General features: G+C 33.3%; 3 protein-coding genes across 6 annotated transcripts in view; 2 read left to right on the plus strand and 1 right to left on the minus strand.

Moving 5' to 3' along the window:
- dmrt99B (doublesex-Mab related 99B) overlaps window positions 1–5,587 on the minus strand; it is a 30,565-nt gene extending 24,978 nt beyond the window's left edge. Inside the window, exon 1 of the mRNA XM_089709600.1 lies at window positions 5,319–5,587. Coding sequence (XP_089565726.1) covers window positions 5,319–5,417 — 99 coding nt within the window. The 5' untranslated portion in view covers window positions 5,418–5,587. The remainder of the gene's footprint in view (window positions 1–5,318) is intronic.
- Window positions 5,588–16,390: 10,803 nt separating this feature from the next.
- On the plus strand, window positions 16,391–17,734 carry LOC149478554 (uncharacterized). 4 transcript variants are annotated; one of them, XM_089709440.1, is made up of 2 exons: window positions 16,391–16,606; window positions 16,937–17,734. In XM_089709440.1, exon 2 carries the CDS (start codon window positions 16,937–16,939, stop codon window positions 17,732–17,734), a length of 798 nt encoding a protein of 265 aa, XP_089565566.1. In that variant the 5' UTR covers window positions 16,391–16,606. The 4 variants fall into 4 exon arrangements, with proteins under 4 accessions (XP_089565566.1, XP_089565565.1, XP_089565567.1 ...); XM_089709439.1 differs by having other exon boundaries at window positions 16,391–16,575; XM_089709441.1 differs by lacking the exon at window positions 16,391–16,606 and adding an exon at window positions 16,622–16,707.
- Window positions 17,735–18,780: 1,046 nt separating this feature from the next.
- On the plus strand, window positions 18,781–19,944 carry LOC149478555 (putative 5-hydroxyisourate hydrolase R09H10.3). The gene is made up of 2 exons (XM_089709428.1): window positions 18,781–19,074; window positions 19,773–19,944. Exons 1-2 carry the CDS (start codon window positions 18,820–18,822, stop codon window positions 19,857–19,859), a joined length of 342 nt encoding a protein of 113 aa, XP_089565554.1. The 5' UTR covers window positions 18,781–18,819; the 3' UTR covers window positions 19,860–19,944.
- The last annotated feature ends 138 nt before the right edge of the window (window positions 19,945–20,082 follow it).

Consider the following 20,082-nt stretch of genomic DNA (forward strand, 5'->3'; position numbering starts at 1 on the left):
AACATAGTTTGATCAGATCGTTAAATCGTCAACGTCACGATTTGGCCATCGACATTTGGCCAGATCGTATAAAATATAGGTTAGGTTAGGTTAGGTTAGACTTTAATAAACAACGCACGAGCCGAGCGAGCAAAGCGAGCGTGCCGCGGCAGCGGCCGGCGAGTGCCAGAAGCGAATCGTTTTTTAAAAAAGAAACAAAAATGGTCGCATTTCGTGAAATGGCCATCCACGTTTGGCCAGATCGACGATCTGGCCAAATGTGGATGACCAAATCGTGAAACGTTGACGATTTAACGATCTGGCCAAACTAAATTGGCCATTTCATGAAATGAGCAAATCTACGATATGACCACGACATATACATATGAGCACGTTAAAGTAGCAAAATTAACAGCGAGCTTGAGACAGTGTTCAATTATGTTTTTTAACTTTATTTTTGAAAATGAAAATCGATTCAGCACGTCTTATCTCTTCGGGTAACGAATTCCAGAGATTAATGGCAGTGATAGTAAAGGAGTGGAAGAAGTTAGACCGAAGAGGAGGAATGCTTAAAGTTAGCAGATTAGAGGAACGGAGAGTGATACTATGTTCGTTCAGATATTTAAAATTTTCTTTAAGATAGGATCATAGGAGGGAGTCTTAGGATCAAATAAAACACCGTAGGTACAATAAATGCAGCATGTGAGCGTACCGACGGAAGCGGATAGGGAGCCATTGGAGTTTATTACGGAATTTGGAAACATGATCGTATTTGCGGAGACCAAATACAAATCGAATACAGAGATTTTGGAGGCGATCTAGAGAATCGAGCTGTAACTCGGTTAAATCGGGATAACAGGAGTCGGCGTAATCAAGGATAGGGAAGAGTAGGGTCTCTGCAAGCGAGATCCTAGTGGGGATAGGCAAGAAATTTCGTAATCTGCGTATCGAGCCTGCAGCTCCGAACAACTTCTTACGGACCATTTCCAGCTGGACCTTCCAATTCATGTTACTATCAAAGTAAATACCAAGGTTCTTGACAAAGGTATTTTGGTTCCATCCAGACTAATACTCGGTAAGGTGTACCGAGTATTAGTCTGGATGAAACCTTGGATGAATACTTATAGCTGTTTTCAAAACGTGACGTTAACATAAAATACAACAAATTTAATTATTCTTATTTCGTAGGTAGGGAGACCGGGTTTGGTTGTCTCACGGGTTGTTTGTCACAGCGGTCTTAACACAAAACTGAACTATCCAATAAGTCTGTTGAACAGCGTGGCAAGAGCGATACAGTGAAAACGCTGTCCCAACTTCGCGTCAGACCGCTCCGATCTGCCGTGAGGGCCTCACACGTGTTTATTGTTTTCGCACAGCAAAAGTAAATTTTTGTGCTGCTGTGTCGAACCTCGTAATTATACGTTCTTGTTTTACAGTAATAATCTTTCAGTTCATTTGATGATGATGAAATGTGTTTTATAATATCGTAGTATAGTTTTTTAGATATTCATTGATCGGAATTTATTTTCAATTTTATTTTCATAAAACGTGTTATGGGGCTCGTTGTCACAAATTTTCGGGGGCTGGTTGTCACCTATCAACCAGCCCCCTGTATGCGAGATGACTTTAATTGCGTTTTGAGGTTGTTTGTTTTAGCCGTAAATTTTCAATCAACACCGGAAAATCACCCTAACAAACCTGCTGGAAGTCCATCTGTCCTTGATGACTCTATATTGACTCACGATTATTATTGTTTGCTTAAATTGTGATTGATTAATATTCAGACTGAAATAAAGACCGTAGACACGGTTTCATTTGGTTAAGAGTTCTTAATTAAAAATTATTCCGTAAAATTATAAGACCAAAGTGTGACTTTCTATGTATAAATTGCCTGTTATTTAGTACGTGACTACCTACCCTAGGCATTGTGACAACCATGCCTGACCCGGGGTTATAAGTCACATTTTTCTTTAGAGTGAAAATACAAAATATTTCTACAACTGATAATATTACACAAAAATACGTTTATTTATTTTGTAACAGAATAATTACACTATCTTTTGATATACAAATATCATTCCTAAACAACGTATTTTGGAAGTTACATAAAAAAAGTTAAAAATGTGACTTTCATCCCCGCTCTCCCTATATATTGATATTAGTTAGACATTTATCTATTCCTATAGCTCTTTTATCATAAATTAATACAATAACAATACTTTAAGAAACGCGTCTATAGGTACCTACCTAACATAAAATCATTATTTAAATCGCCAATAACGTGGAAGGATCGACGCTGCAAAAAAGTTCATTTATCAGCCAACATTAATTTTATAAATATAGACTTATCAGTCAACATCTAAATATTTTTAGAATAAATGAGTACCTAGACTACTTTTAGAAACGCTTCTATGAACATAGAAATCTAATCATTCATCATTGTAATGTGATTGTAATCAATAACATAGACGGGGTAGGTACGCCGCGACAAAATTAATTCGTCAGATAAACGATCACATTTTCAACTACACTTTTACAATATATGTAATACAATACAAAATTTATGCTTACCAACACATTTTGCGATTAATTTTCATATTATTATAGAAGATTGAATTAATTAAGTATGAAAATCAGCGTAGTTTTTTCTTAGAAAATGTCACCAGAATGATTTTCCAAACGCCTACATAATTTTAATCAATGCAATGTATCTACTTAAGTAAATCTCTACTTTCATATGGTGTAAAAAAATAAACATTATCGTAGTGAACTAAATTTGAAACTATAACAATGGCTGAAATTGAAATACTGACAGTAATTCTGATGAAAACTGAATATCTTCCAGGGCACTGCTTCTACTTTTTAAAGAATTATTCAAATCGGCCCAGTAGTTCCTGAGATTATAGTTCTATTTCCACCAATTTACCTATAGCGCGGTTCTAAAAGAAATAAGGAAATTTTATATATTTGGGTGTATTTCAATATGTAAATAATTAGAAATTAATTAAAACGCAATAAAAATAACAGAAGATATTTTATTGAACTCACCTACCTACCTATTAGGTATAGTCGTTATTTTTTCAAATTCAAATTACATATAGGTATTTATTTGCAATCCCAAAAAAGGTTGAAATCTCTATTATCTGCATAATACCTATTATCTGTATTATTAAATAGCTATATACCTAAACTGTTTTTATCACGAGAAACAAAAAAGGACTAAGTATAAAACAATTTTAGACGTTTGATAGAGAAACAAAAACTGAACATCAAGAAAAATAGAACAAGATTGAACTCTATCATGAACACATGAACTAAATGATTAAATCTGTGTTTATGGAGATAGTAGGTAAATCAAATGACTATAAAATATTTTGTATTCTGACCATAGGTACCTAAATAATATATTTAGAGTATAGACTAGAACTTGGCATAGACTACCTACTTATACCTAATAATAATAACTACCTACTTATAAAACATAGAGTAAAGAAACTAATAGAAAGAAAACGCAAGCGCAGCCGCGAACGGAGCTTGTTTAAAATTAACTTATCTTACTCACTTTTCACTTACACCCTGTTCCACTGACCTATATTCATAAAACTGTAAAAAATACAGTGTAACATTACTAAAAATACACGAGTGATTCTCAAAGTGTTTTTAAATCGACCCCCAGTGTTCAACGGAGTTGCTTTGACGAATGTTTATTTTCAAGGGATCTCTGTCATCTTAAAAAATATGTGGGCACCGTGAAAGATGCTATCAGGGGTTAACAATCAGAGCACTGATGGAAGAAAATAGAGAAATAACTCTCCGTAGATTACCTACATTGATAAATGCTATATTATGCAGTTGTATGTATTTTTAACTGACTTCAAAAAAAGGAGGAGGTTATCAATTCGGCCGGTATATTTTTTTAATTTCTCTCTAAAATTTAACAATAACAATTTCAAGTACCTACCTATTTCCTAGACCGCACTGAATTCGATTATAAGCCAATGTGAAGTCTAAGCGAATAAAATCATTAAAAATTAAAACTTGACTTTAACCTAAGCGGCGTATAAGTTCCTAAAATTAAGTGTACGAATTCAAAAATTTCAACTAACACTAAGATACATTAAAATTAATAAATACATATTTAATACTATGTAAAGATCTTTATTAAATAAAAAATATACATATTTTAGGAACAGTTACACATTTTGAGGACCCAAGACCCTTACGTAATTTGATAACTAATTCCGTTCCTAGTATACATTATAACGTATAATTATAATAATCTTACAACACGGAAGTGTTACAAGAAACCGATGTTTTTGTAATATAATCTGCTATTTTCAATGAATGAATTATATTGTCCTTTCAATGATTGCATACGTGGTAATTTGTTACTGTGTAATATGGTTATTATAATATTGTTTTCGTAGAATGTGTTATATTATAGACTCTATTATTAAAGAGTATTTTTTCATAACTCTATAACTATAAATAGGTTTAGTTACAATTGATTTGATTTTAAACGTATTGTAGAAGAGTATCTAGGTAGGTAATTGTACTTATTATTTATTTATTATCAAATTTTGAATTAGTAGATAAATATTAAATATATTATTATTTAATTACGACTCATAAGCCTAAAAATAAATTAAAAAAAACACCTGAACAATTAACAAAATTCAGTCAAAAATAGAAATAACAATTTAATTAATAATTAACTATTACTTACAACCATAGAGCTTTAATTGAAAAAGACCCGCCGCTTGCGGTAAAAAAAATCAAAATCAAAATATTTACTACCTACCTAAATAATTATTCTTTCTATATCTGTTTCATCGGAAACATATTTGAATGGGTAACATTTATTTTTTAATATGTAATATCTAAGAGGCTCTACATAAAATATTTTAATACTAATAAATTGTAAAATTGTGTTTCTTACAAGATTATCGTACCTACATACTTGCATTTTATAAAAATAATGATCCTATAATGTTGCAAAAAAACTGTATTCTTTAAATATAATATAAAATAATTTATATTAATTAATTATAATATTACCTCTAGGCTAGAAACCTTTCCACAAAGTGGCACAAATTGAATTACAATGTGTCATTATTAAAAAAGAGGTATGTAGGCATTGTGTAAATTTATTGCAACAGTTGCAACTTACCATAAAATTTTCTAACAAATTAATTGTAGGTAATCGATACACCGAGATATTCTTTTTAAAAATTACCAATATATCACCACAGTATTGTGTACCTAATTAATATTTAAAATTGCATAATACCTTAATAAATAGGTACCTACTACAAGAAGTTCTTGTTTAACCTACTGACCTGATATCTCTCGGAGGCTCTCAAGAAAAAGGGTGGCAGAGCCGCCAGCACGGGGTGTTGCACCAACTGGGACACGTCTACACCGTTCGGTAGAGACATCTTAGCAGTCAAATAAAACCTCAAAACAATTCAAACACTCGCGAAAACAACTCTCATATTCACGCCACAAATATATTTAATTCAACAATCTTACAATCTGATACAAAACGTAATAAATTGTTTAAAATTCGCGAGTCTCTCGCGTTCGGATGCGGGCCGCGTACACAACGCTCCGCGCCAAGTTGTAAGCAACACTGTTGCTTCATTTTTGGTGGAACGCCGACAGTTGCTGTGCGAGAGGGACATCCGAGAGCGGACCGACACACTGTATACAAAAGATCTCTCTCCATCCCTCTCTGGCTGGAGTGTTAACTGTATATGTTGTATCATCCGGTTATATAAAATGTTATGAGCGGAGTGGATGGGCCGCCAATGGGGAGGCCGGAGACCCCGCCTCTGGCCCGCGATTGGCTCGCCAGCTATGAAACTTAATTTATAAAGGTGACTTTTTTGAGAACCAGTTCTCGTCCGGACAAAGCTCTATTGAATAAAGTACAAAAAAACACAATTATGTTTGTTATTCGAGTCGTGGATACGCTTTTTAATATTGTTGGATTGTTTCCAGTGTTTTAATGTGAATGTATAGCCGCAGTGGAGGGCTTTCGTTTAATGAGATCGTAGATTACATTCTGTGGAAGCGACTGACACATGAACATGTGCTCGCTTGATGTGATGGGACGTTTTATTTGAGTTAAACTATTTTTGTATGTTTGTACAAGTACAGATAGAGCGAATTAAATTGATGTAGAGATAACTGTTTAGAATTTACATATGTTTGGAAAGCTTTATAGAGTTATTTGAGGGTTTAATTTTGATATGAAAGATAACTCTACCAAAAATTAGATGTACCTACCTACCTACAGAATAAAATTAGTTTCTTAAGAAATAATTGTGTGCTGTTTAGTGTTTATATGCATCTGATATAGATAGTTTTTTTTTCTTTATTTTAAGGATAAGTGCTACAATATAGAGTTATACTATTACCTACATAGTAACATAATTAAATATTGACAATAAAACACAATTTATCACCACAACCAATTACACATACCTACAATAACATCAATAAATGAGTACCTATATTAATAACTGCTTTCCATTCCCATCGCAGACATTGAGTCAAACATTAATAACTGTCACCCCCTCCCCCCACCCTTACACCCCTCATTGTAATTTAAATGGATTCCCCGCGACAAATTGAAATATTCCGATCGCACCTTCCGCAGGGCTATACAATACAGGGTGTCCCGCTATTGGTATATTAAGCGCGAAGGAACTTGTAGTTTTGCATACACTGATCACGTAAAAAATACATAAACAACAAAATTACGTTAAAATTTTTTTGATAATTTTTTCCTGAAAATCCATGTTTTCTTCTCTAGCTTCGCGCAGCCGTCATATACCGCTTCTCTAATGTGAGCATTTTGTCTATGAAAACATAATCTTAAACGATAGCTCACGTGCTAGTGGCAAAAATGGGCGGGTTGCTTGTTATGGGTGTACACATAGAGTTTTAAGAATTCATCTATTTGAAAAAAAAATGCGTCTGGATTTTTTTAAGTATTTTTTACGTACTCAGCGTATGCAAAACTATAACCTCCTTTGAGCTTAGTATACCAACAGTGGGACACCCTGTATACATTGATATCGAATTTAATAAGTTATGTTGGGAGCTCCATACGTTTGTAGGTCTTGATTAATTTAATTTTTTGGAGATTTTTGTTGTGTGTTAAATTGTATGAATTATATTGTTGATGGTATAACAGCTTTGTGTTGATACAAGAATCTTCCTATTGAGAAATTTTTTGAAGTGAAACTTCTTTATCGGGGTTGGAAAAAAATTTAGTGTAACATTTTTTCGTTACGCGTGACATTTTTCCGTTACGCGCCATCTTTTTCTCATCCCTACCACGCGTGATTCGACGTATTTCTGTAAAGTTGCATATAGTATATAAATTATTTTTTGAAAAATAAGGTCATAAAGAAGCTTCACTTCTTACGTGTGTACACTAGTAGGTACACACACACATTTTTAGTTTTAGTTTTAAGTTTCTAATGCCAGCTCTTATATTCTACTACCTATAAGTAAGTATCTACTGACAGGAGTCAGGATATGAATAAATACATTTTTGTAGCTAAGAATCGAAACTTAGATACCTATAACCTATTATCGCTCCTTTACCAAATAATATAAGAAAATACTTGAATTTAAAAAAAGCCTCAGGACCTCAAAAAATAAAAAGAGCATGTTTGCCGAGCATACGTGTTAGAAGTGAAACTTTGGTATTGCCATGACCCCAACTTGAATTTTTACTCTCAACGCGCCTAAAGAAGTTTCGCTTTAATAAAAGATGACGAGAAGATTACAAAATTGACACATTAACCTAAATACCCATAGGTTTCAGATAGGTACCTACATCCGATGCAGGTATTTTACTTCACTACTTAGGTACTACTAAAACAAAACACTAACTAGACATAATACAGCCATGAAATAAAATAACATCAATATACACTATCATATAAATGATATAAACCCACTTAAAGTCGCACGTTATCCCAGGTAAGGGGGTGTGGGGGTGCACCCTAGGGGAGGGGGAGGGGGAGGTATAAATGGGAATTCCGCAGCTAGGATCAATTCGTAAAATGTTCACATTTCGTAAACGTCTCAACTTCGTGTAGTGATGGGGTTGTGTCGATGTTATTTACTATCGATAAAATATTCGGTAGGTATACATATTGAGATTTTTTTAGACGGCTGTCTTTACATCAGGGCATTATGAAGAGTCTGTGTTGTTAATTACAACATCAATATTAAACTATTGTTGGCAAACTAACTACAGTGCCTACAGTATAATATGTACGAAAATACCAGGAAAATGCACTGAGTTAATATGTAGTATATAAAATAATATAGGTTGTAGTTACCTACAATAATAGAGTAGCAAACAACAATAAAATATGGTTGACTGTTTGTTCCTGCTAATTAAAGTTTATTCAACAATTAATAACCAGCCGAGGCCGTCGGCTACGGATAAAAATATTTCATTTACAGCCATTCATAACTATATTTTTGCTTAGTTTATCTGACAAGTAGGTAATATGTTAAATATGTGCTGTTTTCTATAGATATGTCAAAAAGTGCTAATTATATGCAGTTAGTAGGTAGGTAGGTACCTAAAAGTTATAACAGCTCTTACTTTTCATCATCTATATCAATTTGTTAATTATAAATTCTTAATATAAATTTTACCAATTACTTCCTTAAAATGTGTGCCAAGTTAGCTACTAAACTAGTAATATTAAGAAAGTAAAAACATCGATACATCCATTGTCACTGTCTCATCCCTACAACCGTGGGACCGAGCGAATATCTTCGCAAAGCGTTAAAATGAAATGTTCGCAATTTGAATATCGTCCGTGTCACCCCCCCTCCCCCTCCCCCTCCCTGCAGCACCCCCCTCACTCCCCTCGCCCCACATACTATAGAGTTAACTTTAGTGGTGTCATTGTTTTATTCATTTATTATGTGATATGAAAGTAGTGTTTTAAATGTGTTGCGCTGATTACCTACACCTAACGAGTACAGTGGCGAGTCAGTAAATACGCTCTCGGCCGAGACAGTTGCCGAACCGAGTCGGTGTTTACACGTATTTCACTAGTGGCGAGTCAGTTCAGTTTTGATCACGACGCGGACGTCTGCAATGGATCGAAAAAAAAAAGAATTTAAACGGGTTTTAAATCGGCTATTACCAGATATTATTAACGAATTGTAGGATTTATTAGAAATAATAAATAAAAATAATAATTCTTTGAAAAAATACAATGACGAAACGAACGAGTGGCGAGTGGCTGAGTGACGCGACGAGTGCGTGTTTATACCTGCCGAGCGGGATAGCGAGTGGGTACTCGGCCGAGTAAACAAATTGGGATTCTAGTGACTGTCTCGCCGCTCTTCTCGGCCGAGTACTCGGCCGAGCACTCGTTGAAGTGTTTATACCAACCGAGCACTCGGCCGAGGACACTGACTCGCCACTGTACTCGTTAGGTGTAATCGCCGCATGTGCTTTGGTAACTTTAGTACCTAACAGAATAAGTGGCTTTAGAGCATTTTGGTGTAACTTTACCCTAACTATTATATCATAGTTGTTAATAATTAATGCTTATTAATATAGTGAGTGACATTGTGATAGATACCTAAAGCTTCTGATTATTCAGGATGAGCCGTATGTCGAGCGTATAGGTATTAGGTAATTATATACCTACCTACCTATGGGCTTTTTGTAATGCGTAGAGTTATTTGTCAAAATGTAATGTAACTTTAAAAATACGTAAGTATCTACCTAAATAAGTGAGGTAAGAAAGTCCCTAAACTAGATTTGACTTTATTTCTTCTAGGTAATAGGTAGATACAGGGTCGGTATCTAACTCAAAAACAACTCGACTGATTTTAAAAGATTTTACCATTGAAAATCTGCGTCTTTACTGAGTAACAACTATAAACACTATAGGTATTTACCTACAAAGCTTGCTCTACCTACTTAAAATCGTAATAGGACCACAGACTAATAATACCTAATAGATAGGACCGTCAATGGTAGGTAGATATTATAATTCAAAAGCGCTTCTGTGAGAAATCTAGTTGAATAAATAAATATATTTTTGTTTGGTTTTAATTTAGTTTAAAAAACACGATTCAGGAAGGAACAGCCCCCTGGCCCCTATGCAAGTGGCTTTCTGTTAGCGTAGCGTTCAATAGAATAGACTACGATTTCTCAATGTATGAGATTGACGTAAGCTGTAGATACGCGTATCTACAGCTTACGTCAATCTCATACATTCGTAGTCTATTCTATTGAACGCTACGCTATCAGAAAGCCACTTGCATAGGGGGGCAGGAATCTGATCGAGCTTGCAATTTGCAAAATTGCAATTTATAAAAATAGATTAATTATTGCAAATTAATTTCGTTATTCGTAGAGAAAAATTTTGTAAGAGCAACATGCTCTACCTACTTAAAAAAGGTTTACGTACGTCATCTTTCCACCTGCCTGACACATAGGTAAATTTTTTTAACTGATTTCATTTGCATGAGGGTTTAAAAATCATTAAAAATAACGCAAACAAAAGAAAATCTTCATTCTTATCGAATCTTTTATTTTCCATTAAAATTACCCCTTTTAACAATTAACTAAATATAAAACAAACTTTAAACAACAGCACATAATACTTTCCTACAAATTCATTAGATGTTCGAACAAAAACAGTAGGTATAACATCGTAACAAACGTTACATTGACCAATCGCGCGACTGGCAACAGTTTCAAGCCCTCCCATTGGTTGATACACGCCCCCTCTTCATTAACTTTATGTACTAAATGTGACATTTTTTCACTAACTACACCCCGCGGGTTGTGTCGCGCCTGCGTTCGGCATGTGAAACATATTGTGGAGGCTTTTCTTTATAAAATGTTACAATTTCCTTCTTTTATAGGTGCTGCCTAACAATTAGATACTAATTAGTCTTGAAAGGCTTCACAAACGAATGGAAGGTAGGTTAATTATTGTTTTAGATTACAAAAGAAAAAGAGAAATTATTATACTGTACGTAGGTACGACCTACGTATATATTTATTGGTATTTCAAAGAGCAATTAAAACACAGCTCTTTGAAGGAAATACACTGCCGTAGCATAACGATATAAACTCAAAACTGTTAAAATACTTATTCTGTGTCTACTTAAAGCAGTGTCTACATAGGTACAAAGTTTTTCTTATGACTCTACACTAGTAATAATAATTAATAATTAATCTACATGTCGTTTGATACAGTTTCCATTTTTTAGGAGATAAAAGCACTTTGTTACTAATCTATAGATAGGTACCTACCTACATATTTCATTAAAAAATTATATAAGTAGATAAACAATAACATCTGTGATTTTATTATAAGCTAATAAGTTTTCGTGCTTATAATTGCTGCAATTCAGTTTAGGTATGAGATAACAAGAAAACACATTTTTTCGTCTGCCTCTGCATCTAGGAGATAATCTACCTATATCTACCTATAGAGAAACATATCAATGTACGATTTAGGCAATTTCATTTAAATTTTAAAGTATCTATAATGAGACAAAATAACAAAACCATCTTTTCTATAAATTCGATTCAGTTTTGAAAGTTCAGTTTTAAATAGGTATTTAAGCTAAAATCCTAGAAGGATTTTAGCTTTAATATTTAAAAATATCTATTACTAATTTTACGCGCTTAAAATTATTTAAGTAACTATCATTGAATCAATTACCCCTCTTTATAACAACTCTCCATCCATAAAACATCAACTTCAATGGGTATTTTAAACCCAGCAACTAAATTACAGAACATTTCAATCACGCACCGGGTATTTTTCACCCGGCCGCGGCAGTACAAAGCAAGCAGTGATTATGTAAATCAGTACAATATTTAACCCGGCTCGGACCCAATAAAAACAGAAAAACGGTCGAGCCCGTCTGATGTTCGTATTTTTCACTTTTACTGTGACGACGAGTGCGCTTGACGGCCTTCTGCCGGCCAGCGGTAGGGATGTGTAGTGTGCTAGGTTAGTCGTAGTCGATGTTTCGACTGGTATATTTGGTGCTTCAGAACTTTGTTGGAGATAAAAATTACTTAAACTTCTTGAATTGCTTAGCTGTTATTATCTGGATTTATTCAAGAGAAATGTGAATAGACACTTATTAGGCAAACATGCTCCATCCTAGACCACGCTTGTCGCTTTCCATCAGGCGAAGCGATGGTCAAATGCTTGCCTAATCCTAACATAAAAAATAAAAAAAAAAAAGCTGTAGGTATAGAATATTTGGTGCTTTGGAGCTTTGGAACGTTGTTCAAGATACCTTACTTAAACTTAGATTGCCTTCACTAAATACATGTATATTGTATGGTATGTTTGTGTATCTAAGTATGTGAAGTTCATTAAAATGTAGGATTGTAGGTATTTAGACGCTATTTGTGAAGGTTCCTGTTGGTGAGATAATTCGAATGTACTCTAGATATTTAAAATTATGAAGAAGAAATATTTATTAATAAATCATAATATTATATTATCTACCTAAGGATAGTAAAATAAGTTTTAGATTCAAAATTAAAAATGCTTATTTGGTTAAGAAAAACTTGACATTATGTCCATTATGAGGCAATTATGAGGTAGGTATAATCGGTATAACACAAATAATTGACCTAAACACACAGTGGTCATAATCACATCGACTAACCCTCCCATCCCATCCCTACGCGAGCGGTTTTTTTTCTTCAACCCGTTTGCGAGGGTTTATGCAAGTCGTGTGCAGTTTTTTCGGGTCCCGAATGACCAAGCAATCCGTATTGAAGCGATGTTTTATACCGACGTGATTGACGGCGTACCTACCGAGTTTCTTGGTCATTTTTTTGGCATACAACCAATATTAGTCTAAGATCCCACCGCAGGATCAGTGCGTTCATCGGTTTTTTGCTGAAAACCGAATTTTTATGTATATTTATAATTAGGAGAATATATATCGACTAGGTTGCCAGTCAAAATTTGGCCGCAAGCATGTTTAATTAAAATTTTTCTAATCGATTTTTGGGAAAAAAATTCGTTCACTTGTTTTTTGAATAAAATGTAGTCTACATCACGTCAAATGATATAAAAATTCTAAAAAATCACGGTTGCCGCTTTTCACCTGGCCGCAACATCTTGGCAGCCTGGTGCAAACAGGTATGATTTCGATTCATTTTTACGTTCATAACGCACATTTATGAATCATATATCAAATTAAAGCTAATTTTTTTCTATTTATTATCATATATGGTTGCCTAATTAAATCCCGCCGCAAATAAGGGTTGCTGGCTTTTAAAAATTATAAATATAGGATTAGTGCGTTCATCGTTTTTTGCTGAAAACCGAATTTTTATGTATATTTATAATTAGGAGAATATACAGGGTGTCACACTTTCGGTATACTAAGCGCAAAGGGACTTGTAGTTTTGCATACGCTGAGTACGTAAAAAATACTTATAAAATTCCAGACGCATTTTTTTTTCAAATAGAGGAGTTCTTAAAATTCCATGTGTACACCCCTAAAAAGCAACCCGCCCAACTTGGCCACCCGCACGTGAGCTATCGTTTAAGATTATGTTTTCATAGACAAAATGCTCATATTAGCAAAGCGATATATGCCGGCTGCGCGAAGCTAGAGAAGAATACATGGATTTTAAGGAAAAATTTGGCGAAAAATTTTTCACGTAATTTTGTTATTTGAGTATTTTTTACGTGATCAGTGTATGCAAAACTACAAGTCCCTTCGCGCTTAGTATACTGAAAGTGTGACACCCTGTATATCGACTAGGTTGTCAGTCAAAATTTGGCCGCAAGCATGTTTAATTAAAATTTTTCTAATTGGTTTTTGGGAAAAAAATTCGTTCACTTGTTTTTTGAATAAAATGTATGATTTCGATTCATTTTTACGTTCATAACGCACATTTATGAATCATATATCAAATTAAAGCTAATTTTTTTCTATTTATTATCATATATGGTTGCCTAATTAAATCCGGCCGCAAATAAGGGTTGCCGGCTGTTAAAGATGTTGAATATTTAAGGTTGAGTGTAAACATGCTTGCGGCCAAATTTTGACTGGCAACCTAGTCGATACATATTCTCCTAATTATAAATAATTATAGTTACATAAAAATTCGGTTTTCAGCAAAAAACCGATGAACGCACTAATCCTATATTTATAATATTTATAAGCCAGCAACCCTTATTTGCGGCCGGATTTAATTATGCAACCATATATGATAATAAATAGAAAAAAATTAGCTTTAATTTGATATATGATTCATAAATGTGCGTTATGAACGTAAAAATAAATCGAAATCATACCTGTTTGCACCAGGCTGCCAAGATGTTGCGGCCAGGTGAAAAGCGGCAACCGTGATTTTTTAGAATTTTTATATCATTTGACGTGATGTAGACTACATTTTATTCAAAAAACAAGTGAAGGAATATTTTTCCCAAAAATCGATTAGAAAAATTTTAATTAAACATGCTTGCGGCCAAATTTTGACTGGCAACCTAGTCGATATATATTCTCCTAATTATAAATATACATAAAAATTCGGTTTTCAGCAAAAAACCGATGAACGCACTGATCCTGCAGCCGGATCTCGTACTATATGGATGAATTATGTTTGTGTTGCAAAGCGTGGTAAGCGCTTTGCTGCGTTTTTACGTCTCAGGAACGAATGAATTGAACGTGGATTACATATTTATTGAATACTAGCGGTCCGCCCCGGCTTCGCCCGTGGTAGGTACATATTTCGCAATAAAAAGTAGCCTATGTCCTTTCTCGGGTATCAAAATATCTCCATACCAAATTTCATGCAAATTGGTTCAGTAGTTAAGGCGTGATTGAGTAACAGACAGACAGACAGAGTTACTTTCGCATTTATAATATTAGTATGGAAAGTATGGATTGTGTTAGATGGTTATCGACCATTATCGACTGTAGGTATATTGATAATTAACGCTAACTACATAATACGTTAATGGAAAATGGTAGGTATCTTCCATTTTCTTAGATATGGTAAGATGTAGGTAACTATAATTGTGTGAATAATAAATAAAAAGTCAAATAGGTACACAGGTAGGTATGTGTTTTTCATCTCTCTCGTCTCAACTTACGTTTATATCTAGAAAAGTAAATTTGTTTAACTTAACGATGATTTCTGGAAATGAAGTTGAACTATCCAAATTATAATGGGTATTTTATGTCCATGTGTTTTGGAAACTTATAAATATTAATTTTATCAAAACCAAAAATGCTAAACGTAATAACACAAGGTCTATATTTTTGCATCGTGTAATATTGCATTTTAAATATTCATTAAAACATATTAGGTAACATAAAATCAAATTTTCAACTTTCATTTAAAATGTAATGAAGAATAAATACGCCATCTATTGTCGAATAGAACAATTAAAGCAAGAACGAAATATTTTATCTACTGGCCACTAGGTGGCAGTAAAACATAGTTTAGCAACTTGTGAACAGATGTCGCTAATATAAAAAATTGTTCAAATCGTTCTTTATTCTCTCAGTAGATGGCGCTGTTATAAAAGCGTTCATATTAATTTGTAATGTATGACACATAATGCCATCTATTGTCGAATAGAAGGAATTAGTAATATCAACAGACGGCAGTAAGTAGATTTGCTATTGACGAAAAGATGTCGCTAATATTAATAATTGCACAGATATTTCGAATTACTATCACTAGATAGCTCTGCTATGAAAAATGTTTACATTTTAGATAAATTGCATGTTTTGCTTACTAGTTGTAAACGATCCATATTCTCATTGCTCAACTTAATAAGATAATCGTATATATAGGTATGCTCGTTAATTTGCATTTGGGCAGAAGAGTATATTTTCTGGTTCACATAATTTTGTTTATTTGATATTTTTTTATATAAAACATGTGCATTATACATACTTATGATATTTTCTTTATTTACTAGCTGTACCCGCGACATATATTTTAAATCTCTTTATTTATCATCTTAGATTTGGTTCATTTTTTAAGATTTAACTCTGTCTTAACTATGTACCTAACTACCTCATTTAACTTTATATTAACAGACTAATATATGTTAGTATGCTCATATTTCTTCAGTCCAATGAACGCTGAATACCTACTTAAACATTTATTTTTGATTAATCAGAATTAAACCTTTATTTAACTTCAGTAGAGATATAGTTGGTGTTGATTGATATAAAAAAGGTGATTCCAAATAATCAAGCATACCTACATAGTTAAATATTATATACAGGCCTACAAAATACAAACCTTCGTACACACGTACCTATAGCTTAGATCTATATCTAACCTATGTACATAGTCATTTCGGTAGAATTTTGCTCAGATTCAATTTAATATTGTTAATTACTACCGATAAGTAACATGTGTACACTCCAATCGCGTGAGTTAAACACAAACAAACACACAAATTTATAAACAATTACATTATTTACATCAACATCCCTTGTTCAACTTGACTTTCCAGTTTCATTCTGAAGAAACAGTCAAAGCAAGAACAACTTATAAATTGAAAACTCATTGTAAGTGCAAGTTACGTTTTCCACTAATAAGGTAGGTAGTAGGTACTATACTTATAATGTAGGACTTTATACTTACTATCCATGTTTCTGTCTTGAAGTTTAATTTTTTAAGTTACGAAAAAAACATCCTAGGTAGGCTTCAAACAACATTTTTAATTTTTATATAGAAGTGTAGCAGATAGGAATTGCAAAGAAGAATTTAAAACTTATCAATTCAATTTTTTTTAGTCTTGGCCTGACTTTCCATTTATTGTATGTTATTGCAGTTGTGGACTACTGTAGCACGTAACAATATTACCTAATAATAGAATGTATGAAAACTTTCCAGAAAATACCTAAGCGTTTTCTTTATCTTTTACAGATGGCCACTTATTTCATCATCATCACACTCTGCCTATCAGCCAACGCAAAAGTGATGCGGAACAATGCGCTTATGACAAAAATGGTGTCAAAATTCCACAAAGAGATAGAACCATCAGTAGAGGACATAAACCCTGAATCAGTTTTGAACAGAATGCAAACACTCCTGTGCAAAAACTTCAAATCAGTCCCTTGCGAGATGATCACACAAGACACTGCGTTGCGAAGACTGATAGAGCAATCGATACAACAAATAAACTACAAGAAACATAAGCTGGAGAAAACAACGTCACCAGCAACATACCTGACACTATTCCCCATTCTTAACGACGATAACACAAACTATAAACAGAAGACCCGCGCGAGGAAAAGCAAAACAAAACACAGCTACAAAAGCAAAGACACGAGAACGGTTTACAACAGAAAGAAGATGAGGAAGTTCTATCCGCATAAAGTGAAATATAAAGACAAAAATGCAAACATAAAGAAGGACTTCGGTGATTATTCTGAGGATAAACTCTCTATGTCAGTTGAAGTACCAGATATGACGTTGACGAAACGACACCAGCACTTTTCTTATAAGGTGAAACCAGCTGATCCGCCAGTATGGCGAATCGATTACATGAAACACGGTGATCCTAGTTTGAACATGTTCGGTTTTCAAGATAGACTAAAAGACAAAATAATAAAGAGTCCAAATATAGCAGTCGCTGAAGCGCCTGACCGAAACGATGTTTATGTTAATAAGAATTTCGTTAGGAGAGACAATGCGAATCTTGATTCTGATATTGTTGAATAAAATTTAAAGATATCTTAGTTTTATTACCTAGTTATCTCCTTCATAAAAGCAATGTTATGAATCCCGAATTACTTAGTTACATAAATATAACAGCGTTGTTTTATAGTCATTCATGTCTCATGATATGAATCTCGTTTCGAATAGATTTTAGTATTTAAAAATATTCTTTTATCTTTACTGGGAATAATAAGTAATAACTAATGCTAAGATACCCATACAGCCTACAGATACATATTAGATTAGAAAATCCGCTTTGAGTGTTTGTTGCTTTAGTCGTATCATCCATCTTTGATCTTAATATACCTAGGTAATTAGGTATAAACTATAAATTACATATATTATGTTAAATTGTTTGTCCGCTTTGTACTCCGAAATTACTGAACCGATTTTAATAAAATTTTACCACTATAATAATTATGCAGTTTTATCTAGCTTAAGAGATAAGTACCTATTTTTTCTAACATTTATATATATAAGCTGTTATCCGCGACTTCGCCTTCGTGGATATAACAATATATTTATTAATGGACAATATTAGGTAGGTACTTAAATTATATGTACCTCGGTTGGTAACCTCTAACATAAGGTAGGTCATTTTATTATAAGAAATCACAGAAACTGCGGTTCACCTAAAAATGTAAATAAATAATTTTATGTCTTGTCGCTATTCTCACAGAGATAGTGTTATCAGCAATATAAGGGCGGGACTACATTCGTATTCGTTTTTTTTTCAAAATATAGGTACACAACTACTGCACTATTTTTGATAAAATTTGGTGTATGCACACAACTTTTCATGAGAATAAAGATGTTTAACTACGAACACCGTGACACGAGAATTTTACATATAAGATTTAATCAAGGAAACCAATTGATAAAAGAAGCAATTAATTAATTATGATATTAGTAAACAAAGAACCCATCCATAAATGATCTACACAAATACAAATTACTAAATTAATCCGTAAAATCAAGGCAAACGAGATAATTACATAATTGTTCATGTAACCCAACCTCAAAACACAACAATTATTATAAATATATTAATATCACGCAAACAGTTACGTTTTGACGTTGTTACAAAGATGTCTCGGCCTGTGCTTTCGACCCACGTGCTCGACACATCGACTGGAAGACCAGCATTTGGTGTTTTCGTCGAATTATACAAGAAAAAGGACGATTCTTGGACATTATGGCACAATACAGTGACATCTAGCGACGGGCGGATTCAGTTTCCATTTACAAAAGATTCTATGGCGGTGGGAACTTATAAATTAAAATTCAAAGTCGAGGATTATTATAAACAACTTAATAAGGAGACTTTGTATCCCTATGTGGAGGTATTTGTTTTTTTTTTATTAACTAGCAAAGAATATTAATGAAATAGTGAGTCATCGTTGTATATTAATACTTAGTTATACAATTTTTGTGTCTCGGAGCAAGTTTCCATTTCTCGAAGGGAGCTTGACCGATTTTTAGAAACGCAATATCCGCGATGTTATATAAAAATAATGTAATTATGCAAATAGGAATAAAAATTTGTTTTTGTGACCTTTCGGATGTAACGTTTTGATAAAATTGATGACTTGTAGTTTGTACGGTGGAATCCAATATTATTATTTATCACAAAAACAGATATAACTTTTATATGTGCAAATTCATGATAAACTATCTAAGAGATAAATATATTTTAATTACAATATGTTATCAACGGATAAAAATAATCGCTTGCTTTTCTCGATATTAAGATGCCACCTTTCTTCTTATTTGTAAGCTATTCACCCGACTTCTTGTAGTACCTGCATAATGTTATAGAATATAGATCACAACATGATCACAAGGATCACATGCATATGCAACATAATATAAAGCAACAATGAATTAATATAGAGTGAATGTAATTTTTGAAATCGTTCCAGTACCTAGTTCTTGACAGCTAGTTCAAAGCACATTCAAACTCTTCTGCTTTTTTATAGGTATAAATATGCGTGTAGTACACATTTTTAGCAACGATTAACTAAAAATTAATTTCTTCCAGATCGTTTTCAACACAAAAGAAGATGAACACTACCACATACCCCTCCTGCTCACCCCCTACGGATACTCCACATACAGGGGTAGTTAGACAGGCCGCCTGCTGACTGTCTTTGATTATAAATTGCTATTTACATACATATGATCTGATTTTAAATAAAAAAATATATCTGTAACCTGTTGTTTGAATTATGTCTTAGATCCTCTGTGTTAATCAAAGTTGTTATTAGTTGTGTGTGCCAAATTTCATGAAAATCGGTTCAGTCCTTTTTAGGTGGGAGTTCAAACATCCACGTTTATAATATAAGTAGGTT

This window comes from Colias philodice, chromosome 22 (genome assembly GCF_061535455.1).
Source record: "Colias philodice isolate Cphi_HAF_F1 chromosome 22, ilColPhil1 Martin Lab GWU primary, whole genome shotgun sequence".
NCBI lineage: Eukaryota > Metazoa > Arthropoda > Insecta > Lepidoptera > Pieridae > Colias > Colias philodice.